Here is an 18266-nt window from a genome sequence, read left to right as displayed (position 1 = left end):
TTTTTTGGTTTTATGATTTTATTAAATTTTTTTGTATTTTTCGAAAATTAATTGGAAAAAGAAAATTAAGGATTTCAAAATTTTTAATGAGAATTCCAGGAATCATGCAATGTTAGTCTAAAGTTTCGGTCCAGGAATTAGACATGGCTTACTAGCCAGCCAAGCTTTCAGTGAAAGCTCCGGTCCAAAATACTAGACATGGCCAATGGCCAGCCAAGCTTCAGCAGAACATTATATACAACAGCTAATTTGCTGGAAAAGACAAAGAAGCTCTTCTCTTGAGATAGTTGAAACCTCGGTCAAAAGGATTAGACATGGCTTTACAGCCAGCCAGACTTCAACAGATCATCATGAAACTCTAGAATTTATTCTTAAAAATTCTGAAGAATATAGAATAATTTAATTTTTAATTTTTTTATTTTTATTTTTATTTTTTTGAAATTTTTTTTGAAAATAAAAGAATAAAACAAAAAGCTTAAAATTAAAATAAAATTACCTAATCTGAGCAACAAGATGAACCGTCAGTTGTCCAAACTCGAACAATCCCCGGCAACGGCGCCAAAAACTTGGTGCGCAGAAATCGTGATCGTTCATTCCTTGGTAACGGCGCTAAAAACTTAATACGCACTTTCATAATCTTAGTTCTTTGTCACAACTTCGCACAACTAACCAGCAAGTGCACTGGGTCGTCCAAGTAATAAACCTTACGTGAGTAAGGGTTGATCCCACGGAGATTGTCGGCTTAAAGCAAGCTATGGTCATCTTGCAAATCTTAGTCAGGCAGATTCATATGGTTATGGATATTTGATAATTAAAATATAATTAAAATATAAAACAGGATAGAGATACTTATGTAATTCATTGGTGAGAATTTCAGATAAGCGTATAGAGATGCTTTTGTTCCTTCTGAATCTCTGCTTTCCTGCTGTCTTCATCCAATCATTCCTACTCCTTTCCATGGCAAGCTTATGTTGGGCATCACCGTTGTCAATGGTTACATCCCGTCCTCTCAGTGAAAATGGTCTAAAATGCGCTGTCACCGCACGACTAATCATCTGTCGGTCCTCGATCATACTGGAATATGATTCAGTAATCCTTTTACATCTGTCACTACGCCCAGCACTCGCGAGTTTGAAGCTCGTCACAACCATCCCTTCCCAGATCCTACTCGGAATATCACAGACAAGGTTTAGACTTTCCGGATCTCAAGAATGGCCGCCAATAATTCTAGCCTATACCACGAAGATTCTGATCATGAATCAGAAGGCTAAGAGATATGCATTCAAGCTTGTTTGCATGTAGAACGGAAGTGTTTGTCAGGCACGCGTTCATAAGTGAGAATGATGATGAGCGTCACATAATCATCACATTCATCATGTTCTTGTGTGCGAATGAATATCTTAGAGAAGAAATAGGCTTGAATTGAATAGAAAAACAATAGTACTTTGCATTAATTCATGAGGAACAGCAGAGCTCCACACCTTAATCTATGGTGTGTAGAAACTCTACCGTTGAAAATACATAAGAACAAGGTCCAGGAATGGCCGAATGGCCAGCCTCCAAAACGTGATCAAAGGATCAAAAGATAATCCAAAGATTCCAAGATGTAAAAACAAAAGTAAAAAGTTCTATTTATACTAAACTGGTTACTAGGGTTTACAAAGATAAGTAAATGATGTAGAAATCCACTTCCGGGCCCACTTGGTGTGTACTTGGGCTGAGCATTGAAGCTTTCATGTGTAGAGGTCTTCCTTGGAGTTAAACGCCAGTTTGTAACCTGTTTCTGGCGTTTAACTCCAGAATAGGGCAGAGAGCTGGCGTTGAACGCCAGTTTGCATCATCTAAACTCGGGCAAAGTATAAACTATTATATATTGCTGGAAAGCCTTGGATGTCTACTTTCCAACGCAATTGAGAGCGCGCCATTTGGACTTCTGTAACTCCAGAAAATCCACTTTGAGTTCAGGGAGGTCAGAATCCAACAGCATCTGCAGTCCTTCTTCAACCTCTGAATCTGATTTTTGCTCAAGTCCCTCAATTTCAGCCAGAAAATACCTGAATACACAGAAAAGCACACAAACTCATAGTAAAGTCCAGAAATATGATTTTTATTTAAAAACTAATAAAAATATACTAAAAACTAACTAAATCATACTAAAAACTATGTAAAAACAATGCCAAAAAGCGTATCAATTATCCGCTCATCATTAACCAAATACAAAATATCGTTTAAATATTTTTTTTACTTGATATAAAATAAATAGTAGAATATTATGAAAGTAAATATTTTGTTATAGTTATTATTATGTGTTTTTTTTTAACTCCGCCTATGTTACACTTGCGGTACATAGCCGGTCTCAAGCTCGGATAAAGGAGGAGGGTTGTGTTAGGTCTTCGGCAACCAACATAAAAATATAGCCAAACCCCCATGACATGAATCAAAGACATTATTGTGCTAAAGCTAGGTTGTTGCCCAGAAGCAACGCGCCGTATGGCTCGAGTACGGTGTCAAAGCAAGAGCCGCTGCATCGGTGCCCGGATGTAGTGTTAAATGAGCAAGGGTTCTCACGTTTTCGTGAACGGACGAGGGCAAATAAGCTAGTTCACAAAGTAAAAGGTAAAGGTCGAAGCGACAGAAGGTTGAGATTTGGGACATGGAACATAGGCACTCTAACAGGAAAGTCCATGGAGGTGGTGGACACCATGACAAGGAGGAAGATTAACATTATGTGCCTACAAGAAATGAAATGGGTTGGTGCAAAGGCTAGGGAGTTGGATACTTCTGGTTTCAAACTTTGGTATACGGGAAAGGTGAAGAATAGGAATGGGATTGGAATAATTGTGGATAAGTAGTGGAAGAAGGACGTAGTGGATGTCAAGAGGGTGGGAGATCAGATCATCTCTATCAAACTTGTGGTGGAGGGAGGTGCTTTCCATGTGATTAGCACCTATGCACCGCAAGTGGGTTCGGACGAACAACACAAGATAAGGTTTTGGGAGGATCTAGAGAGTTTGGTTCAAGGCATACCTTAGGGAGATAAGATTTTCTTAGGAGGAGATTTAAATGGCCATGTTGAGAGAGAAGTGACTGGATATGGGAGTATTCACGGAGGCCATGGTTTCGGGGTGATCAATGCTGAGGGTAAAACTATTTTGGACTTTTCCTCAACCTTTGATCTTCTCATCGCAAATACATATTTTAAAAAGAGAGACGAACATCTTATAACCTATAAGAGTGGCATGACAAGCTCTCAAATCGACTTCTTCTTGTTGAGGAGAGTCGACCGAAAATTTTGCATTAACTGTAAAATTATCCCGGGAGAGAGTTTGACAACACAACATAGGGTACTCGTCATGAATTTTCGCGTTAAGCAAAAGTTGAGGAAAAGACATCATACGAAGAACCCAAGGACGAGGTGGTGGCGGATGAAAGGTGAGGAACAAAGAAGCTTCCTAAGACGGGTAGGAGAAGAGGCAAAGTGGGATGGGAATGGAAGCGCGGAAGAGATGTGGAGGGAGATGGCAGAAGTAATTAGAAGAACAGCAAAAGAAAGTTTTGGTGAATCTAAAGGAATAGGACCAAGAGACAAGGAGTCCTGGTGGTGGAATGCGAGTATACAAGAAAAGATAAAGATAAAAAGGGAATGCTTTAAAGAGTGGTCTTTATGCCGCAATGCAGATAATTGGGAAAAATATAAGGCGGCTAAGAAAGAGACAAAAGTGGCTGTAAGTGAAGCAAGAACAAGAGCATATGAGGGTCTCTACCAGTCTTTGGGCACGAAAGAAGGAGAAAAAGGTATATATAGAATCGCAAAGAGCCAGGAAAGAAGAACGAGAGATTTGGATCTGGTTAAGTGCATAAAGGATAAGGATGGAGAGGTATTGGCTCAAGAGGAGAAGATTAATGAAAGGTGGAAGAGCTACTTCTACGAGTTATTTAATGAGGGACAGAAGACTCTTCTGAGCCTTGGTCGATTATGCACAAGGAAAGAAGATCAAAACTTTGACTACTATCGAAGGATTCGAGACTTCGAGGTAAAAGAGGCTCTAAAGCAGATGAAAAATGGCAGGGCAGTAGGACCTGATAATATTCCGATTGAGGTTTGGAAGGGTCTTGGAGAAAAAGGCATCAACTGGTTAACCATGCTTTTTAATGTGATTTTAAGGTCAAAGAAGATGCCTGATGAGTGGAGAAAGAGCACCTTGGTACCTATCTACAAGAATAAGGGGGATATACAAAGTTGCAGAAACTATAGAGGGATTAATCTTATGAGTCATACTATGAAGTTATGGGAAAGGGTGATAGAACGGAGGTTGAGAAAAGAGATACAAGTAACAGAGAACCAATTTGGATTTATGCCAGGCAGATCTACCACTGAAGCGATATACCTATTAAGAAGGATGATGGAGAGGTATCGTAGTAATAAAAGGGATCTATATATGGTGTTTATTGATTTGGAAAAAGCGTATGATAGGGTACCAAGGGAGGTCTTATGGAAGGTTTTAGAAAAGAGGAGAGTAAGGATCGCATATATTCGAGCAATTAAAGACATGTATGATGGGGCCACAACTAGTGTGAAGACTTAAGGTAGTGTGACAGAGGAATTCCCTATTAGTATAGGATTACACCAGGGATCATCCTTAAGTCCATACCTTTTCACATTAGTCTTGGAAGTACTCACAGAGCACATCCAAGAGCCTGTGCCATGGTGCATGCTTTTTGCCAATGATATCGTCCTTATGGGAGAGTCAAGGGAAGACCTAAATAAGAAGTTGGAGTTATAGAGAGAAGCTCTAGAAGTGTATGGTCTGCGCATAAGCCGTAGCAAGACGGAATATATGGAATGTAAGTTCAGTCTGAGAAGGTAAAACCCCAATATAGAGGTGAAGATTGGAGAAAACATCCTACGAAAAGTTAAAAGTTTTAAGTATCTTGGATGCATCATACAGGATAATGGAGAGATTGAACAGGATGTAAATCATAGGATCCAAGCAGGTTGGTCAAAATGGCGGGGTGCATCTGGTTTTATATGCAACAAAAAAGTGCCTTTAAAACTTAAAGGTAAATTCTATCGCACCGCTATAAGACCGGCTATGCTGTATGGTACGGAGTGTTGGGCGGCTAAAGGGGAGGACGAACATAAGCTGAGTGTGGGAGAGATGAAGATGTTGAGATGAATGAGTGGTCATATGCGATTGGATAAAATAAGGAATGAAGATATAAGGGAGAGAGTTAGAGTAGCACCCATTGTGGAAAAGATGGTTGAATCGCGTCTCAGGTGGTTTGGACATGTGAGAAGAAGACCGATAGAACATTTAGTCAGGAGAGTGGATGAGATGGAAGATGGACAAAGGGCGAAAGGCAGAAGAAGACCTAAGAAGACCATCCATGAGGTGGTCAAACGAGATCTACATATAAACGGTCTCTCTGTAGACATGATACATACAGAGTACAATGGCGTTGTTTGATTCATGTAGTCGACCCCACTTAATTAGTGGGACAAGACTTTGTTGTTGTTGTTTGTATTATTATGTTTTTTTGTAAAATATAACTACTAGTAGAAATTCAGTTATAAATTTTCAAATGGTAAAAACCTAATTAAAAATTTAATAATACTTTAAGAACTAATAAAATAATTAACAAACAATAAGCATAAATATAAAAGCAAATAAGACAAATATCTTTCGTCCTAAATTTTAATGAATACATAAAAAAAGTTGTCTCAAAAATAAGAAGTTATATTATATCGCTGTCTCTATTTTTACAATTAAACTAATTTCTGTGTCTACTATTTCTATATTTTTATCGTAAACTAGTATTCAAACTTAGTTTTAATGCATCTCTACTGCATCAACGCGATGTGTTTTGTTCTTTAAATTAATGTAAGCGGGTCCTTATTTCTAATTAGTAGGGACAAAACTAAATTATAGGGGTAACTCCGTTGACTTTTTTTTTCATTTGCATATACTAAGTTAAACAATCTAGAAGATAATGTTTATAGCTTAAAAAATCCAGAAGATAAACCCCCTAAAACAAATCCATATATCGATTTCTTTGATATTCAAGTTTATCACAAGTTTAGAAACATGGATATTTGTCTGAGTTGTTATGTTATCGAATACATTTTAAACATGGTATTCATTGATATTTGTTTAATGTGTCTATTGTATTAATGTATCCAACCTTATTCTTAACATGTATTTTTTAAATAAATTTAAAAATAGTATGTATTATTATTATTATTATTAAAATAAAAAATATTTTATATAATTAAAATAAAACATTAAAAATAATTAAAAAAATTAATTTATATTTTAATATCAATAAAATATTAAAATATCATTATAATTTATTTAAAAAATATTTTATATTATATATATATTTTTTATATCTTATAAAATTTTAAAATTTGTGTGTCAGTATATTTCGTATCATATCATATTTCGTATTTGTATCAGTGTCCGTACATTATAGATCACAAATTAAACAATTTTATTATTAAAACCTATTTATATTTTGTTTTCTCATGTTGTCTACAAGAAGAAATGAAGTATTACTCCTGCATAACGCAAATTAAATGAAATGAAATGAATATCAAAGCACGATAATAATAATAATAATAATAATAATAAACAATCGTTTATTTGAGCTAGTTTCTTTAGAAATTATCTTAAATTAAAATATATAAAATTTTATTTTCAATAGAACGAAACCCAAACTAAAATAAGAAATCTAATAATTTATTGGATGCAACCCTCATGATGCTCACAGTTGAAAGTATAAGATGCGTTTTTTTTCCTATGACATGTAATTGCAGTGAACTTGCTTCTCTTCTTTTTATTGATTCAACATATATATAGGAAATTAAATTAATTATTATTAGTATAAAATATATATAACAAATTGAATCAAGTTAATTTGATTTATATGTAAATAATATAAATTAAATTAATTTCATTCAATTTATATAAAAATATTTAAAACAAGTTATGTAACTAATTTTAATTTAAAATATTTATATAATTTTAAATTTTATTTATTTTATTCAAATAAATTGCCAAAAAAAACAAATTATTTGCATGCAAGTAATGCAGAAGAGTTGACACGCTTTCTTCTATTCCAATTTTTGTGCATTAAAGATAATAGCAGATAGATACATAATAAAATTATTATATATATACAAAAAATTAATTATCAAATTAATTATAATATATTTATATATAAAAATATATATTTTATATTTTAATATATATTATATAACGGTATAATTATAGTTACGTATTTTTAGTACATACATACTAGATTAGATACATAATAATAGACTACAATAAAAATTGGTCACATTATATCAGTATCTCAATCACAATAAAATACAATATTCTCATCAACTAATTAAATTAATTATTAATTATATTAATATTCTTATATTAGTTCTCATTTACTAATCTATCATTGGACTATTAAATTTTAATTAAGAGGTTTAATTTAATCTTATTAAAAGGGAGATTAATATTGTGATTAATCTGTTAGCAAAAAGAAAAACCTGATGAAGTAGAATTTACCAAATGATTGGAGCTCTGATCAGAGTTGTATAATTTTATTGTGTTGTCTTATTGCTATTTTTTTTTTATGAAACTGAGTTTCCTGTTCTAACTTTTTCTAGAACACCCAAAACCAAAGCTCTTTGGAGTTCGGACCAAGTTTTATAAAGTTGCCCCCTACTAATTACCGAATACTATAGTAGTATAGTATGATGCTCCATTCTGATAGTTGGTGGCAGCTGGTACCTAATCTGTACTCATATTAATGCGTTGATGACTGTGTAAACACCTAATACATTTCAGTCTATAGATATGTTTTAGACAAAAATATAATCAGTTTTAATTTAAGATATTTGTTTAATATTAGTTATTAATTAATTTATTTACATAAATTATTTGTAAAAATTATTTAAAAAAAAAATCAAAATATCTATATAAAAAAAGAAATTGTTAATAATAAACAATGTAATCAAATATAAAAAAAAATATATGCAATCATTACAAATCTAATACTATAACATTAACTTTTATTTTTATTTTTGAATTAACGACTCGATTCTTCATTTTTGTACAGCAATCACTCTAATGAAAAAGTTCTTAAGTGCTTCTCTTATGCTCCTTGGAAAAAGTGTTAATATTGTAGCCCATATGTGCCAACTAAAAATTAAAATGGAAATACGTGTGCGATTCCTTGGCTAGATATCATCAATCAGGTATCTTTCATATCTATTAAAGTGTCATATATTTTATGATCTAGTTATGTTTTATAATCTCATATTTTTATTTTGTTTGCTCCTTGGATGTAGAAGATGCAGATAAAGTTAGAAGAGAAGAGTAAGAGACATGTAAGGAGACTCATGGAGACAATAGAAGTGAGCCGTAGGGCAAAAAACTGATAATAAAAGAAGATGAAATAAAGAAAATGGAGAAGCTGAATTGAGCTATATTTTTAATCATTTTAAAAGTATCCAAATTTCTATCTAAAACTATTTGTACTTGATATTTGGGTTAATGAATTAACAATCCGTTTAGAAAGACACCTTATCTATAGGACAAATATTTTTTAATATATAAATAATATTTTTATATTAAATTTAATATATTACATATAAAAAATATTAGGCTTTTTAAACATGTTTTAGATTATACTCAATAGCATATCAGAGTTAATACTTGACAAATAGTTGATAATAGACCAGCTCAAATCAATTAATCATATTATAGACTTGATATATTGAGAATTAAAACCTCACTTGACCTATTTACATTTTTAACTATAAACAATTTTTTACTCTTGTAAAAATTGGTTTTTATGTTTTTTAAAATTCACAGTAAGGACACTGTATAATGTTTGAGATTGAGTTATCTCAAAGAAATATCAAAAGATAAAAAATACAAATATTTTTTTTAAATTATCTAATTTTTTTCATTAGTATTAACTTAGTTTACATATTTAATTAAATATTCATGTTTTAAATTTTGGTTAGCTTGCTTTAGAACAATTATTTTTAAGGTATTATTTCATTTGGTAAAAGAAAATGTATATATAAAGAATGACTATGCTAACACTAAGATTAGTTATCAAAGTCACCCACTAGTATAAAATACATATTAGAATATAAATACACATTAAAAATAAATTATTAAATCACACGTGTATTTATACACAAATATATTAGTAGTTGATTTTAGTAGTTAATTTTTGGTGTATGAATAATATTTTTAATAAAAAATAACTTTATAATTTTTTGATTAATAAATACTTCTCTAATGTGTTTGACAAGAATAATTACGAAAGACTTTTAGTAAATAAAAAATTGTTGAGATTAAAATATCTAATTTGAAATCTCCATTCTCTCTTTTTCTAATTTATATATTTTAGTGAGAAAAACAACAAAGATTAAAACCTTAGTTAGTTTTCTTTTTCTTAGGTATAAAGATGTATTTTGGGTTGGGAGTATATTTGGACCTAGCTACTTAAAAATCATAACATGATGATCTGACCCGAATCAACTAACTTCTTTCATTTTAGAAATAAATCTCAATTGGATTTAACCAAACCAACTTATATTGACATAGATTGGTTCTTCCATTTGGGGAAAAAATGTTTATATACCCTAAAATTGTCATGCAAAATTGTGTCTCCCACTCACATTGTATGATTATCAAAGGAGTTCAAGATTTTCATACAAATTTCATTTCTCATGAACACAAAATATATTTTATTTACGTGCATTTCTAGAATAGTGATAAATATCGAAGTGGTCCCATAAAAAAAATATAGACGAGGTTCTCATTTATAGTAAATAAACTATATAACCAAATTGTTTAACATTTATAATAAAAATTTATTGCAATTATAATCAACACATTTAAATACATTAATCAAAGTAAAAATTCAGGACAATGAAGTTAAAATCTGTATATTAGCAAGAAAGAAAAAAATCTGTGAGTTGAAATTGATGATGACGAACTATTGAAAATGATGAAGGGGCAGAAGGAGTCAAAGGACTTTCTCAATTAGAAGAGGGCACCACAATTTTGGGTTTGTCATGTGTTATTTATTAAAAAGAATGTTGCACCAGATAAGTAGGAAAAGGAGGAAGAGAATAAATTGCATTTAATAAAACAAAAGAAAAATAAATAGATAAAGCAATACATATACAATACATGTTTTCTTTGGTATTAGTGACATACATTTTATGTTTATGAAATAATTGTTTTGCGAATCATATCATGTATCTAATATGAAAAAACCACACCATCCAGAAAATTAATGAAAAAATTGATTTTCATCTAATATCGCATTGTTAAAAGTTCCAAAGAAATAATGTTTAAGAATTTTATGTAATTACTTTATTTTCTAATTTATTTCACAGCATATCAAATTTGTATAAAATATGCCTCATTTAATCATTTTCTCACTAGGTTGTTTGAATTACTCTAATCAAATTTTTTCTACAAATAGATCCTCTAAATTGTTAAAAAAATTGAAAGAGTAAAATATAATCTCTAATTTTTCATTGCTCTTACTCTCTTTTTTTTTTGTCCTATTTATAAAATTAATAATAAAATATCATACTTTACTCTATCAATTATTAAAAAAATTGAAAGAATGTATTCCTAATAAAAAAAGGTCTGCAATAACTTTTTTAATTTCATTTATCCAAGACTTGGAAACAGGAATTAAGACATTAAGTAAGAAATTGAATTGTTTATAGCGTGAAATATCCAAAATTACACAAACTGAGATGGATGTTCCAAAGATGACTAAACAGTTCTATGTACAACGTGATCTTCGGTAACTATATAAAATCCCCATCCCTCCGAAAATGTTCCAAATCTGGATGAACATTATTACCTTGCCTCGGTGGCCTCCTGAAAAAGAATAAGAGAAACAAGAAAATTTTAATTCAGTGTGTTTCACACAAACACACGATATATTGATTTTGTAGTTGATGTAATGTTTAACTATCCCTAACAGCTGCTTTGTTAAAAATATGAGAAGTAATAATACAACTGAAGTTTTCATCATTCCACGTAATAACAATAATCCTTTTTCACCAAATATGTTCAGTTCTTCATCAAAGACATGATAGGGAAACACATCTTAACTTTTAATCCAGTTTACATAGTGGTACAATCACATCCGTTCTTTTAAATTCACGCTGTCAATATAAAAAGTAGTTATTTTTGCTGATATAGCTTTATATAATTGGATGTACATGTAAAACGCTGACAATACATCGAAACTAAATTCTAATAAATAAAAAGCTGCAAAATGACGTATAATAAATAAACAAACCATACCTCTGAAACCTGTTGGGTTCAAAGCCAGGAACATCAGGTGGACCAAAGGGATCAAACCGTGCACCCGGTGGAACACCAGGAGGGACTCCCCTATTTTGATAAATGAAACCACAGATGTGAGCCTCAAAAATGAGAAATCATCGTAGGAGAGCAATGCAGGAAGAATGAGATACAGATAGCTTACGGTTGTCCTCCGGGGAAAGGGGGTTCTCCACCAAACCAACGGGGATCATTAGGTCCTGTTTCCAAGTTGAGAACTCAGCATTGCAAATATTTAGGGGAAACCATGTTTGTTATAATTGTATTTAAATCGGAATTTTTTCTTGATACATACCTACAAGCATGCTGCCACCAGTGCCCGGATCACCCCTGAAATCAACGACAAGAGTTTCAACTTAATGAAACACTAAAAAGCACTTTAACATGGAGCTAACAACTTTGAAAGAAAAACCAAAAAGTATATTGGAGAAGACATACCATGTAGGGTACACTCCAGCAGGAGGCCCAGGAAAGAGATCACTACCACCAACTGGATTAACGGGAGGATATATAACTCTAAAGAAAACATGAAAAATATTGATCGATGCAAAGTTCAACATTATTATATGAAGAGAAGATAGTGAAGATGGTAAATAACGACGGCATAGCTTGGAAGCAACTAAGTGAACCAATTGCTCCATCAAATATACTAAGTGCATATAAACTGATCTTGACAAACACTAGATATACAAATTAAACAAATGGGACACTATTCCTGTCTACAAGCTAGCAACTGACCAGTTGCCTAGGAATCTGGTTTGCATCAGTTGGGAAAATAAATGGACAAGGCTTACTAAAATTATTAAGTCACACGAGAGTTTGAAGATGAATACGATATCATGGTTAATGTGATTTAAAAATCCTTGACTTAGTAGGAACGGTAATTATATGTAAAACAAATTTGGATCAACTAAAATGAATATTCTTGTAAAATAAGAACTCCCTTTAGATAATTTCATGGGATCCATGCCCAACGGGAGTTACTAATCCAAGTGTTAACTCACTTTTTCACTTCACAAGGAGACTTATTTTAAAGGATCACAATTGGTGTAGAACATAATCATGCTACATCATTAACACTGCCTACTCACATTACAAACATGGACAATTAACTAAACAACAAAAAATATTTCAATTACTTAGACCCTTAAAAAAATCTCTCCTATTGAGGGAATTCAATCATTCAAGGCTGATAACAGCAGTTTGACAAACTACATTGAAATCATAATATCAATAGGCAAATCCTTACCCAGAGGGATGAATTGGAGCACCACCATGTCCACCAAATCCAACAGGAGGCTCGTGTATCTCTTGCCTTGCTTCTCTTGATCCAGATCTGTAAAGTACAATGATAAAATTTAGTGAAGAGGATATCTGATAAAACAAATCATACGTTCAAAATCATCATATGCAAACAATCGTTTAATACAAAGTATGAAAGTACAACCAAAAGTTTATTTTCAATGTGAGTAGAGACTTTGATTTATACAAGATTCATATCCTGGCTCGAAATTGTGTGTGTAGGTGCTCAGTACAACATTTTGCACCTGTGCTTGATTGCAGAATAAGGAAAATGAAGTTCAGTTCATTTGGTTATCCTACATGGTTTATTTTGTGCACACAAAAGGACACGGACAGCTGAGTTGACATGTTCATAACCTCAAGTAAAAAGTGAAATATGATTACTCAGCCACAAAATGGGCATCAAATCAAGAATTGGATCATGTTCGTTAACTAGGAATCAATCAAGAAATCTGATATATAGATAAAACATATAGGCAGCGTAATCAAATATCTTGAATTTCAAAGTGGAAAAAAATCATGCAATTTTCAGTACTACACAACTTAGCACAATGCACACAAAAAAGTCAAAAGAAAAAGGCTTATTAAATAAAACATAACAGAAACTTTCAGAAGAATAAAATATTTCATTGAAAACTGTCTGCAAATCTGGTATCGATGTAAATAGCTAAAAATGTTGAGAATAGTAACAGAATACCACAATTACCCATAATCAGTATATTATAACTACACAATGAAATGCATATTTGATGGCATATACATGAAACTCAGGAACTACATAAAAGAACAGAAATAGGAAAAAATCCTAATACTTCTACAAATATATTACAGCATCATTCTTAAGTTGAAAAAGGAAGAAGGAAGATTTTACAAAAGGAAAAGATAAAAAGAGGTGATTGAGACATGAAACCATATGTACCGTGGAGGATTACTTGCTGAACTGGAAGTGGAGGAGCCATCTAATTTGGCTAAGATATCCTGATTTAGTCTTCTCACCAGCTGCTCCAAATTCTTGAACTGCTCAGAATAATTGCTGCTTTCATTTGCTATAGTATAATCCCTAACACTGTATGTAGAAAAATCAAAGCATCAGATCATGACATAACCGTAAATTCACAAGAAGTACGATTAACCATAGAAAATTTTAATTTTCACAACATATCCGACACAGGAAAATCTTCACCCAGAAAGAAAAGCAGATAACCTTTGAGCAACAAAACTCAATACACACAAGCTTGAAATTTGCAGCATAGAATGAATATACAAAATATTTCTGGTGGTTTTTGTTCCCTCAACTATTCTATCTTAATATTTGATGTGACAAAGAAAGGAATGGGGAAAAGGGTGAAAGTTGACAATACAGAGTAAAAACTCTGATTTCAAATGGTTTTCAAATCACAATTCGGTACTTCAGTTTTCATTAAAAATCATGTATGATTTTTTTGCCCCAACATAGCCATTATATTTTAGTTTCTGGTCTTCCTCGTTCAAGAATGGAAATTTTATTTAATTAAAAAGAGTAATAAAATAAGTCATCAACAAATAGAAGCTCCAAACTCCAACGCAGCCCAATTCAACACGAACAAAGAAAACCAGGTTGGTCAGTTACAAAAATTTAATTTTGCAATGCAGCAAATGAAAGCAAAATCTTGAAGAACTTATAGCTTGAAGGGGGAAAAAAGAGGCTTACCAAATCTCAAGGTGTGCAGGGTCAGAAGACCCTTCCTTCAAGGCATCAATGAGTAACTTCTCATTCATGACGAGGCACTTTACCAGCACTTTATTTGAAACCTTTTCTGGATTGACATAAACAAAGGCATATTCTTGGTCTAGTTGGTTCCAGTTCTCTACAGACACCTCCTCTACACACAATCACGAACCACATATTAAAAATGATCAGTAAATGCTAATTATAAGATTCAAGCTGCATATATCAATTTGCTACATCTTCTCTTGACACCACAAGGTGTCTTCTAACTTCAGCTTAATTGACTTGATCCGCAGATTAGATTGCATAGCCTAATCCTTTGTCTAGTATGGAAGCCCAAGCATAGTGCAGTTTTCCGGCATGAATTGCCATTATTTGTGGTTATCATTGTTCATTAACAGCTACCAACTTAGAAAGCTCAAATTTACTTTATAACCTCTCTAATTCACTCAATCAATAACATATCAGTATTTGATGGTTTTCAATCAATCATCAACTCAAGAAGAAATAATCTTTTAAAGTACATGTTGAACGGCTAAATACACATATTCAATCTTGATGGATAAAATGTTCCTAAAATATCTGAGGATTTGAATTGTATGCACGGCCAGCATAAACAAATCTTAAGTATACATCTAATTATATATTTTCACATTATCAACAATACATGACTCACCTCGTCACTATTTTTAAAGTCATAAACAGAAACTTCCGATTAGATAATCCTATAAAACTCTCTTACACCGATTAGATGAAAATTGTTCTGCATAGCTAGTGCTACCAACTTAGGGCACGTTTGGTTTGCCTTTTTACTTCCTATGTTTTCTGTTTCTTGCGAAGAAAGAAGTGACAACAGAAAACAGAATTGTCAATTGTTTTCACTAAAGAAGAGTGATAATTAATTATATTTGGACATTTCACATAAAATATATCGAAATTAAATGATTTCGTTAAAGAAAAAAGAGAGAACAAAACGGGGAATTAGTGAAAGTGTTACCAGTGGAGGGATGCGAGAGGGCGTCGTCGGAGAGGGCTTGGGGGCCGGTGGCGGTGAGGAGGTAGCCGGAAGAGAGGAAGGTGGCGTGAACGGCAAACGCTGCTTTATCGTGGTCGTTTCGAAAGGAAGGCCTCGCCGCCCTTATGACCGCCATCACCGACTTATCCGTAGCCATTGTCGGTTTATGATTCTAACGTTTGGGACACTGCGTTTCAGCTTTCAGCTTCCGGAGTGAAGAGGAGTCAACAGTGTTGTGGTTCTTTTCTTTCTTTCTTTTGAATTTTGACACAGAAGGTGTTTGTTTCTTCGGAGAGAAGTTGAGCACAAAGGCGAAGTGGTTCGGGGCTAGAGTCTTTATCTGTCGGCATTGGATATACTTGAACGCTTCAAACTTAAACTTAGGACTGTATTTGTTTATTGAGATATAAATATTAATTATTAAACCGGTAGTTTACGTTTATAGTTTATATATTGAGACATAAATTTAGATAAATACAGTTATATATAAATATACATAAAATATATATATTTAGTATTTTTTTTAAAAGTTAAGATACAAAAATATAATATATAAAACATAAAATTTGACTTTTTATTTTTAATTATTTTTTAAATTACCAATTTTTATTTCTGATGTAGTAGTGATGAAATATATTAACGAAAGTAAAATTAACATTTGGTTTATATATATATCTTGTACATTATTACTAAACACATTATAAAATTTGTGTATTTTTATGTTGTCTATATATTTTTGTGTATTTGTATATGTGTCTATTTATTTTAAAGATATTAACCAAATACAAGGATATCGGCACTTAAATTTACTTAAACTCTTAATTAACATCAAGCCAGCCTAATGCTCATATTTAGTAAAAATAATATTTTATTACTTAAGAATTTGATACAAATAATTCATATATTTAAATTTAAAATCTCACTCTAGTTATAACCATCTACCTCCTTAATAGAAGTCGTAATTAAATCTAATCAATAGTCTAGATCAAATATATAGAACTTTCATTATAAATATTTAACTTATCACATTTATCTAAATACTTTTAGATGCTTCTATACTTCTTTTCATACTTTTATATACATATATACTCTTTTAGAATCTTCTAGAGTCTTCTGAAATTTTTCGAGACATTCTGAGACATTTTAGAATTATGCAGACTCTAAAAAACTATACAAATACTATTAAATCTAATATTTTAAAATTTATGGTGACATTTCGCTCACTTTTCTTCCAAAAATGTACAATCTCATATCTAATCATTTTTTCTTATTAAGGATTAAAAGATTTTTAAGTTTTAAAAATAATTCATCGGCTCTTCATCAGATAATATTTGTGGTGCCATTTAAAAATTTACCTATTATTAGAAATAATGAATACTGTTAAGTTAAGAAAATAATTAATTTAAATGATGATGATAAACATTAATTTATTGGGTTAAACACTCAATTAGTTTTAATTGCTTTTGTTAGTGTTGCAGGCCAAAATTAAAGAAGCAGTAGCCCAAACCAATGAAACCAAGAAACAAAGGTTGTTGGTGAGTTCTTTGATCCACAAACAAAGCCCAAAGAAATGAAGCAAAGAAATCATTTGGGCTGAATGGAAAATCAAGCCAATCCAAGCCCAAGTTGATTCATCCAAGTTGAAGCCAACCAAAGTCAACGTTCACAAAGCTTCATCCGTCAGATTCATGAAGAAAGAGACAAAAAGCTTCTTCCTGGTTCATTCACCAGAGAAGAAAGAGAGAAAAAGGTAAATCACAAAAGCAAATGTCTAATCGCCCTAATCAAAGCAAGCTTAGCTAAGTCAGAGGATAAAGGTGATTTATTTCCATTTACATGCAAGTTAATTTCTTCATTTCTTCTTCACATCTCTGCAACGTCAATTTGGGATAAATAGAGAAAGTGATTTATGATTTCCACTGTTATGAATCAATGACTTAAAAGGTTACTTGGAACCAAAGCACATTTTCAATAATTTGGATTTGGATTATCACTGAGTAAGCTCACTTTTGATGTCATGTTATCTTCGGTCAATCAAATGTTTCAAAAGTTAAAATCCCTAATTTAAGGGTTTATTAAAGAAAGAGAAGGGATGAACCAGGCAAGCTCAAGGTCCAAGGAGTTGACTTGATGAAAAACCCTAATTGTGTCTCAACAGGAGGTACAAAAGAAAAAAAAGGTTTCTGGTTGAAGGCAAGGAGAGAAAACCCGAATAGAGAGCTGTATGTGAAACCTCACTTCTAAGTTTGAAGTCTTGGAAGCATTGCACCTACACTAAAAGGAGCACTCTGCCAAGATGAAAAATGAAGTCTTAAGTTCTATTGTTGGGTTTTGTTCATAGTAGGGGTGTGCATGGGTCGGGTGAAACAGAATTTGATGTAACCCAGACCTGACCCGGAATATACACCGGGCCTGTTTATTAGACCCGAACCCGGCTTTAGACCCGATGAAACCTATATACTTTCGGGCCACGATTATACCGGGTAAAAACCGAGTGAAAATCGGACCGTTAACATTACATTACCTTGATACTTTCTTATAAGCTAGCATGTGAAAATATCCAAATTTTCAAGACTCCAACCATTATTTGACATGGTAAAATTCATTTAGAAAAATATAACAAGAACCACCTCTTCTCTAAAATTAAAGAATATCCATAATCAATACTAATATTGTCTAATAACACCAAATATTTAAATCAATACAAATAACACAATATTATGCATTTGCCTAAAATCTTATGCATTTTAAACATAAAACATTAACTTATAGTTTTATAATAACTAATAAAACAAAATATTAAGATTTACAACACTTAAATTCCATATAAGAATAGCTATCATCCATCACT

General features: G+C 32.1%; 1 protein-coding gene across 1 annotated transcript; it reads right to left on the bottom strand.

Annotated features, from left to right (window-relative positions):
* Window positions 1-10728: 10728 nt before the first annotated feature.
* On the bottom strand, window positions 10729-15827 carry LOC107625625 (putative proteasome inhibitor). Its single transcript, XM_016328308.3, has 9 exons — window positions 15398-15827; window positions 14383-14554; window positions 13612-13758; window positions 12640-12726; window positions 11829-11906; window positions 11686-11720; window positions 11536-11590; window positions 11352-11441; window positions 10729-10919 (listed from the first exon to the last, which is right to left on the bottom strand). The coding sequence occupies exons 1-9, from the start codon at window positions 15570-15572 to the stop codon at window positions 10847-10849; spliced, it is 912 nt and encodes a 303-aa protein (XP_016183794.1). The 5' UTR covers window positions 15573-15827; the 3' UTR covers window positions 10729-10846.
* Window positions 15828-18266: the final 2439 nt, after the last annotated feature.

Source organism: Arachis ipaensis, chromosome B2 (assembly GCF_059453495.1).
Source record: "Arachis ipaensis isolate K30076 ecotype BB chromosome B2, ASM5945349v1, whole genome shotgun sequence".
Lineage (NCBI taxonomy): Eukaryota > Viridiplantae > Streptophyta > Magnoliopsida > Fabales > Fabaceae > Arachis > Arachis ipaensis.
Note: the sequence above shows the minus strand (reverse complement) of the source record. Positions and strands in the feature narration are given on the sequence as shown.

Bases quoted from the DNA above. Each gene is read 5' to 3' on its own strand.
- LOC107625625 (XM_016328308.3), bottom strand. From the start codon at position 15,572: ATGGCTACGGATAAGTCGGTGATGGCGGTCATAAGGGCGGCGAGGCCT. The intron at 13,759-14,382 runs GTAAGCCTCTTT...TTCTACATACAG, and splicing joins CCTGCACACCTTGAGATTTG to TGTTAGGGATTATACTATAG. The intron at 10,920-11,351 runs GTATGGTTTGTT...ATTCTTTTTCAG, and splicing joins GAACCCAACAGGTTTCAGAG to GAGGCCACCGAGGCAAGGTA.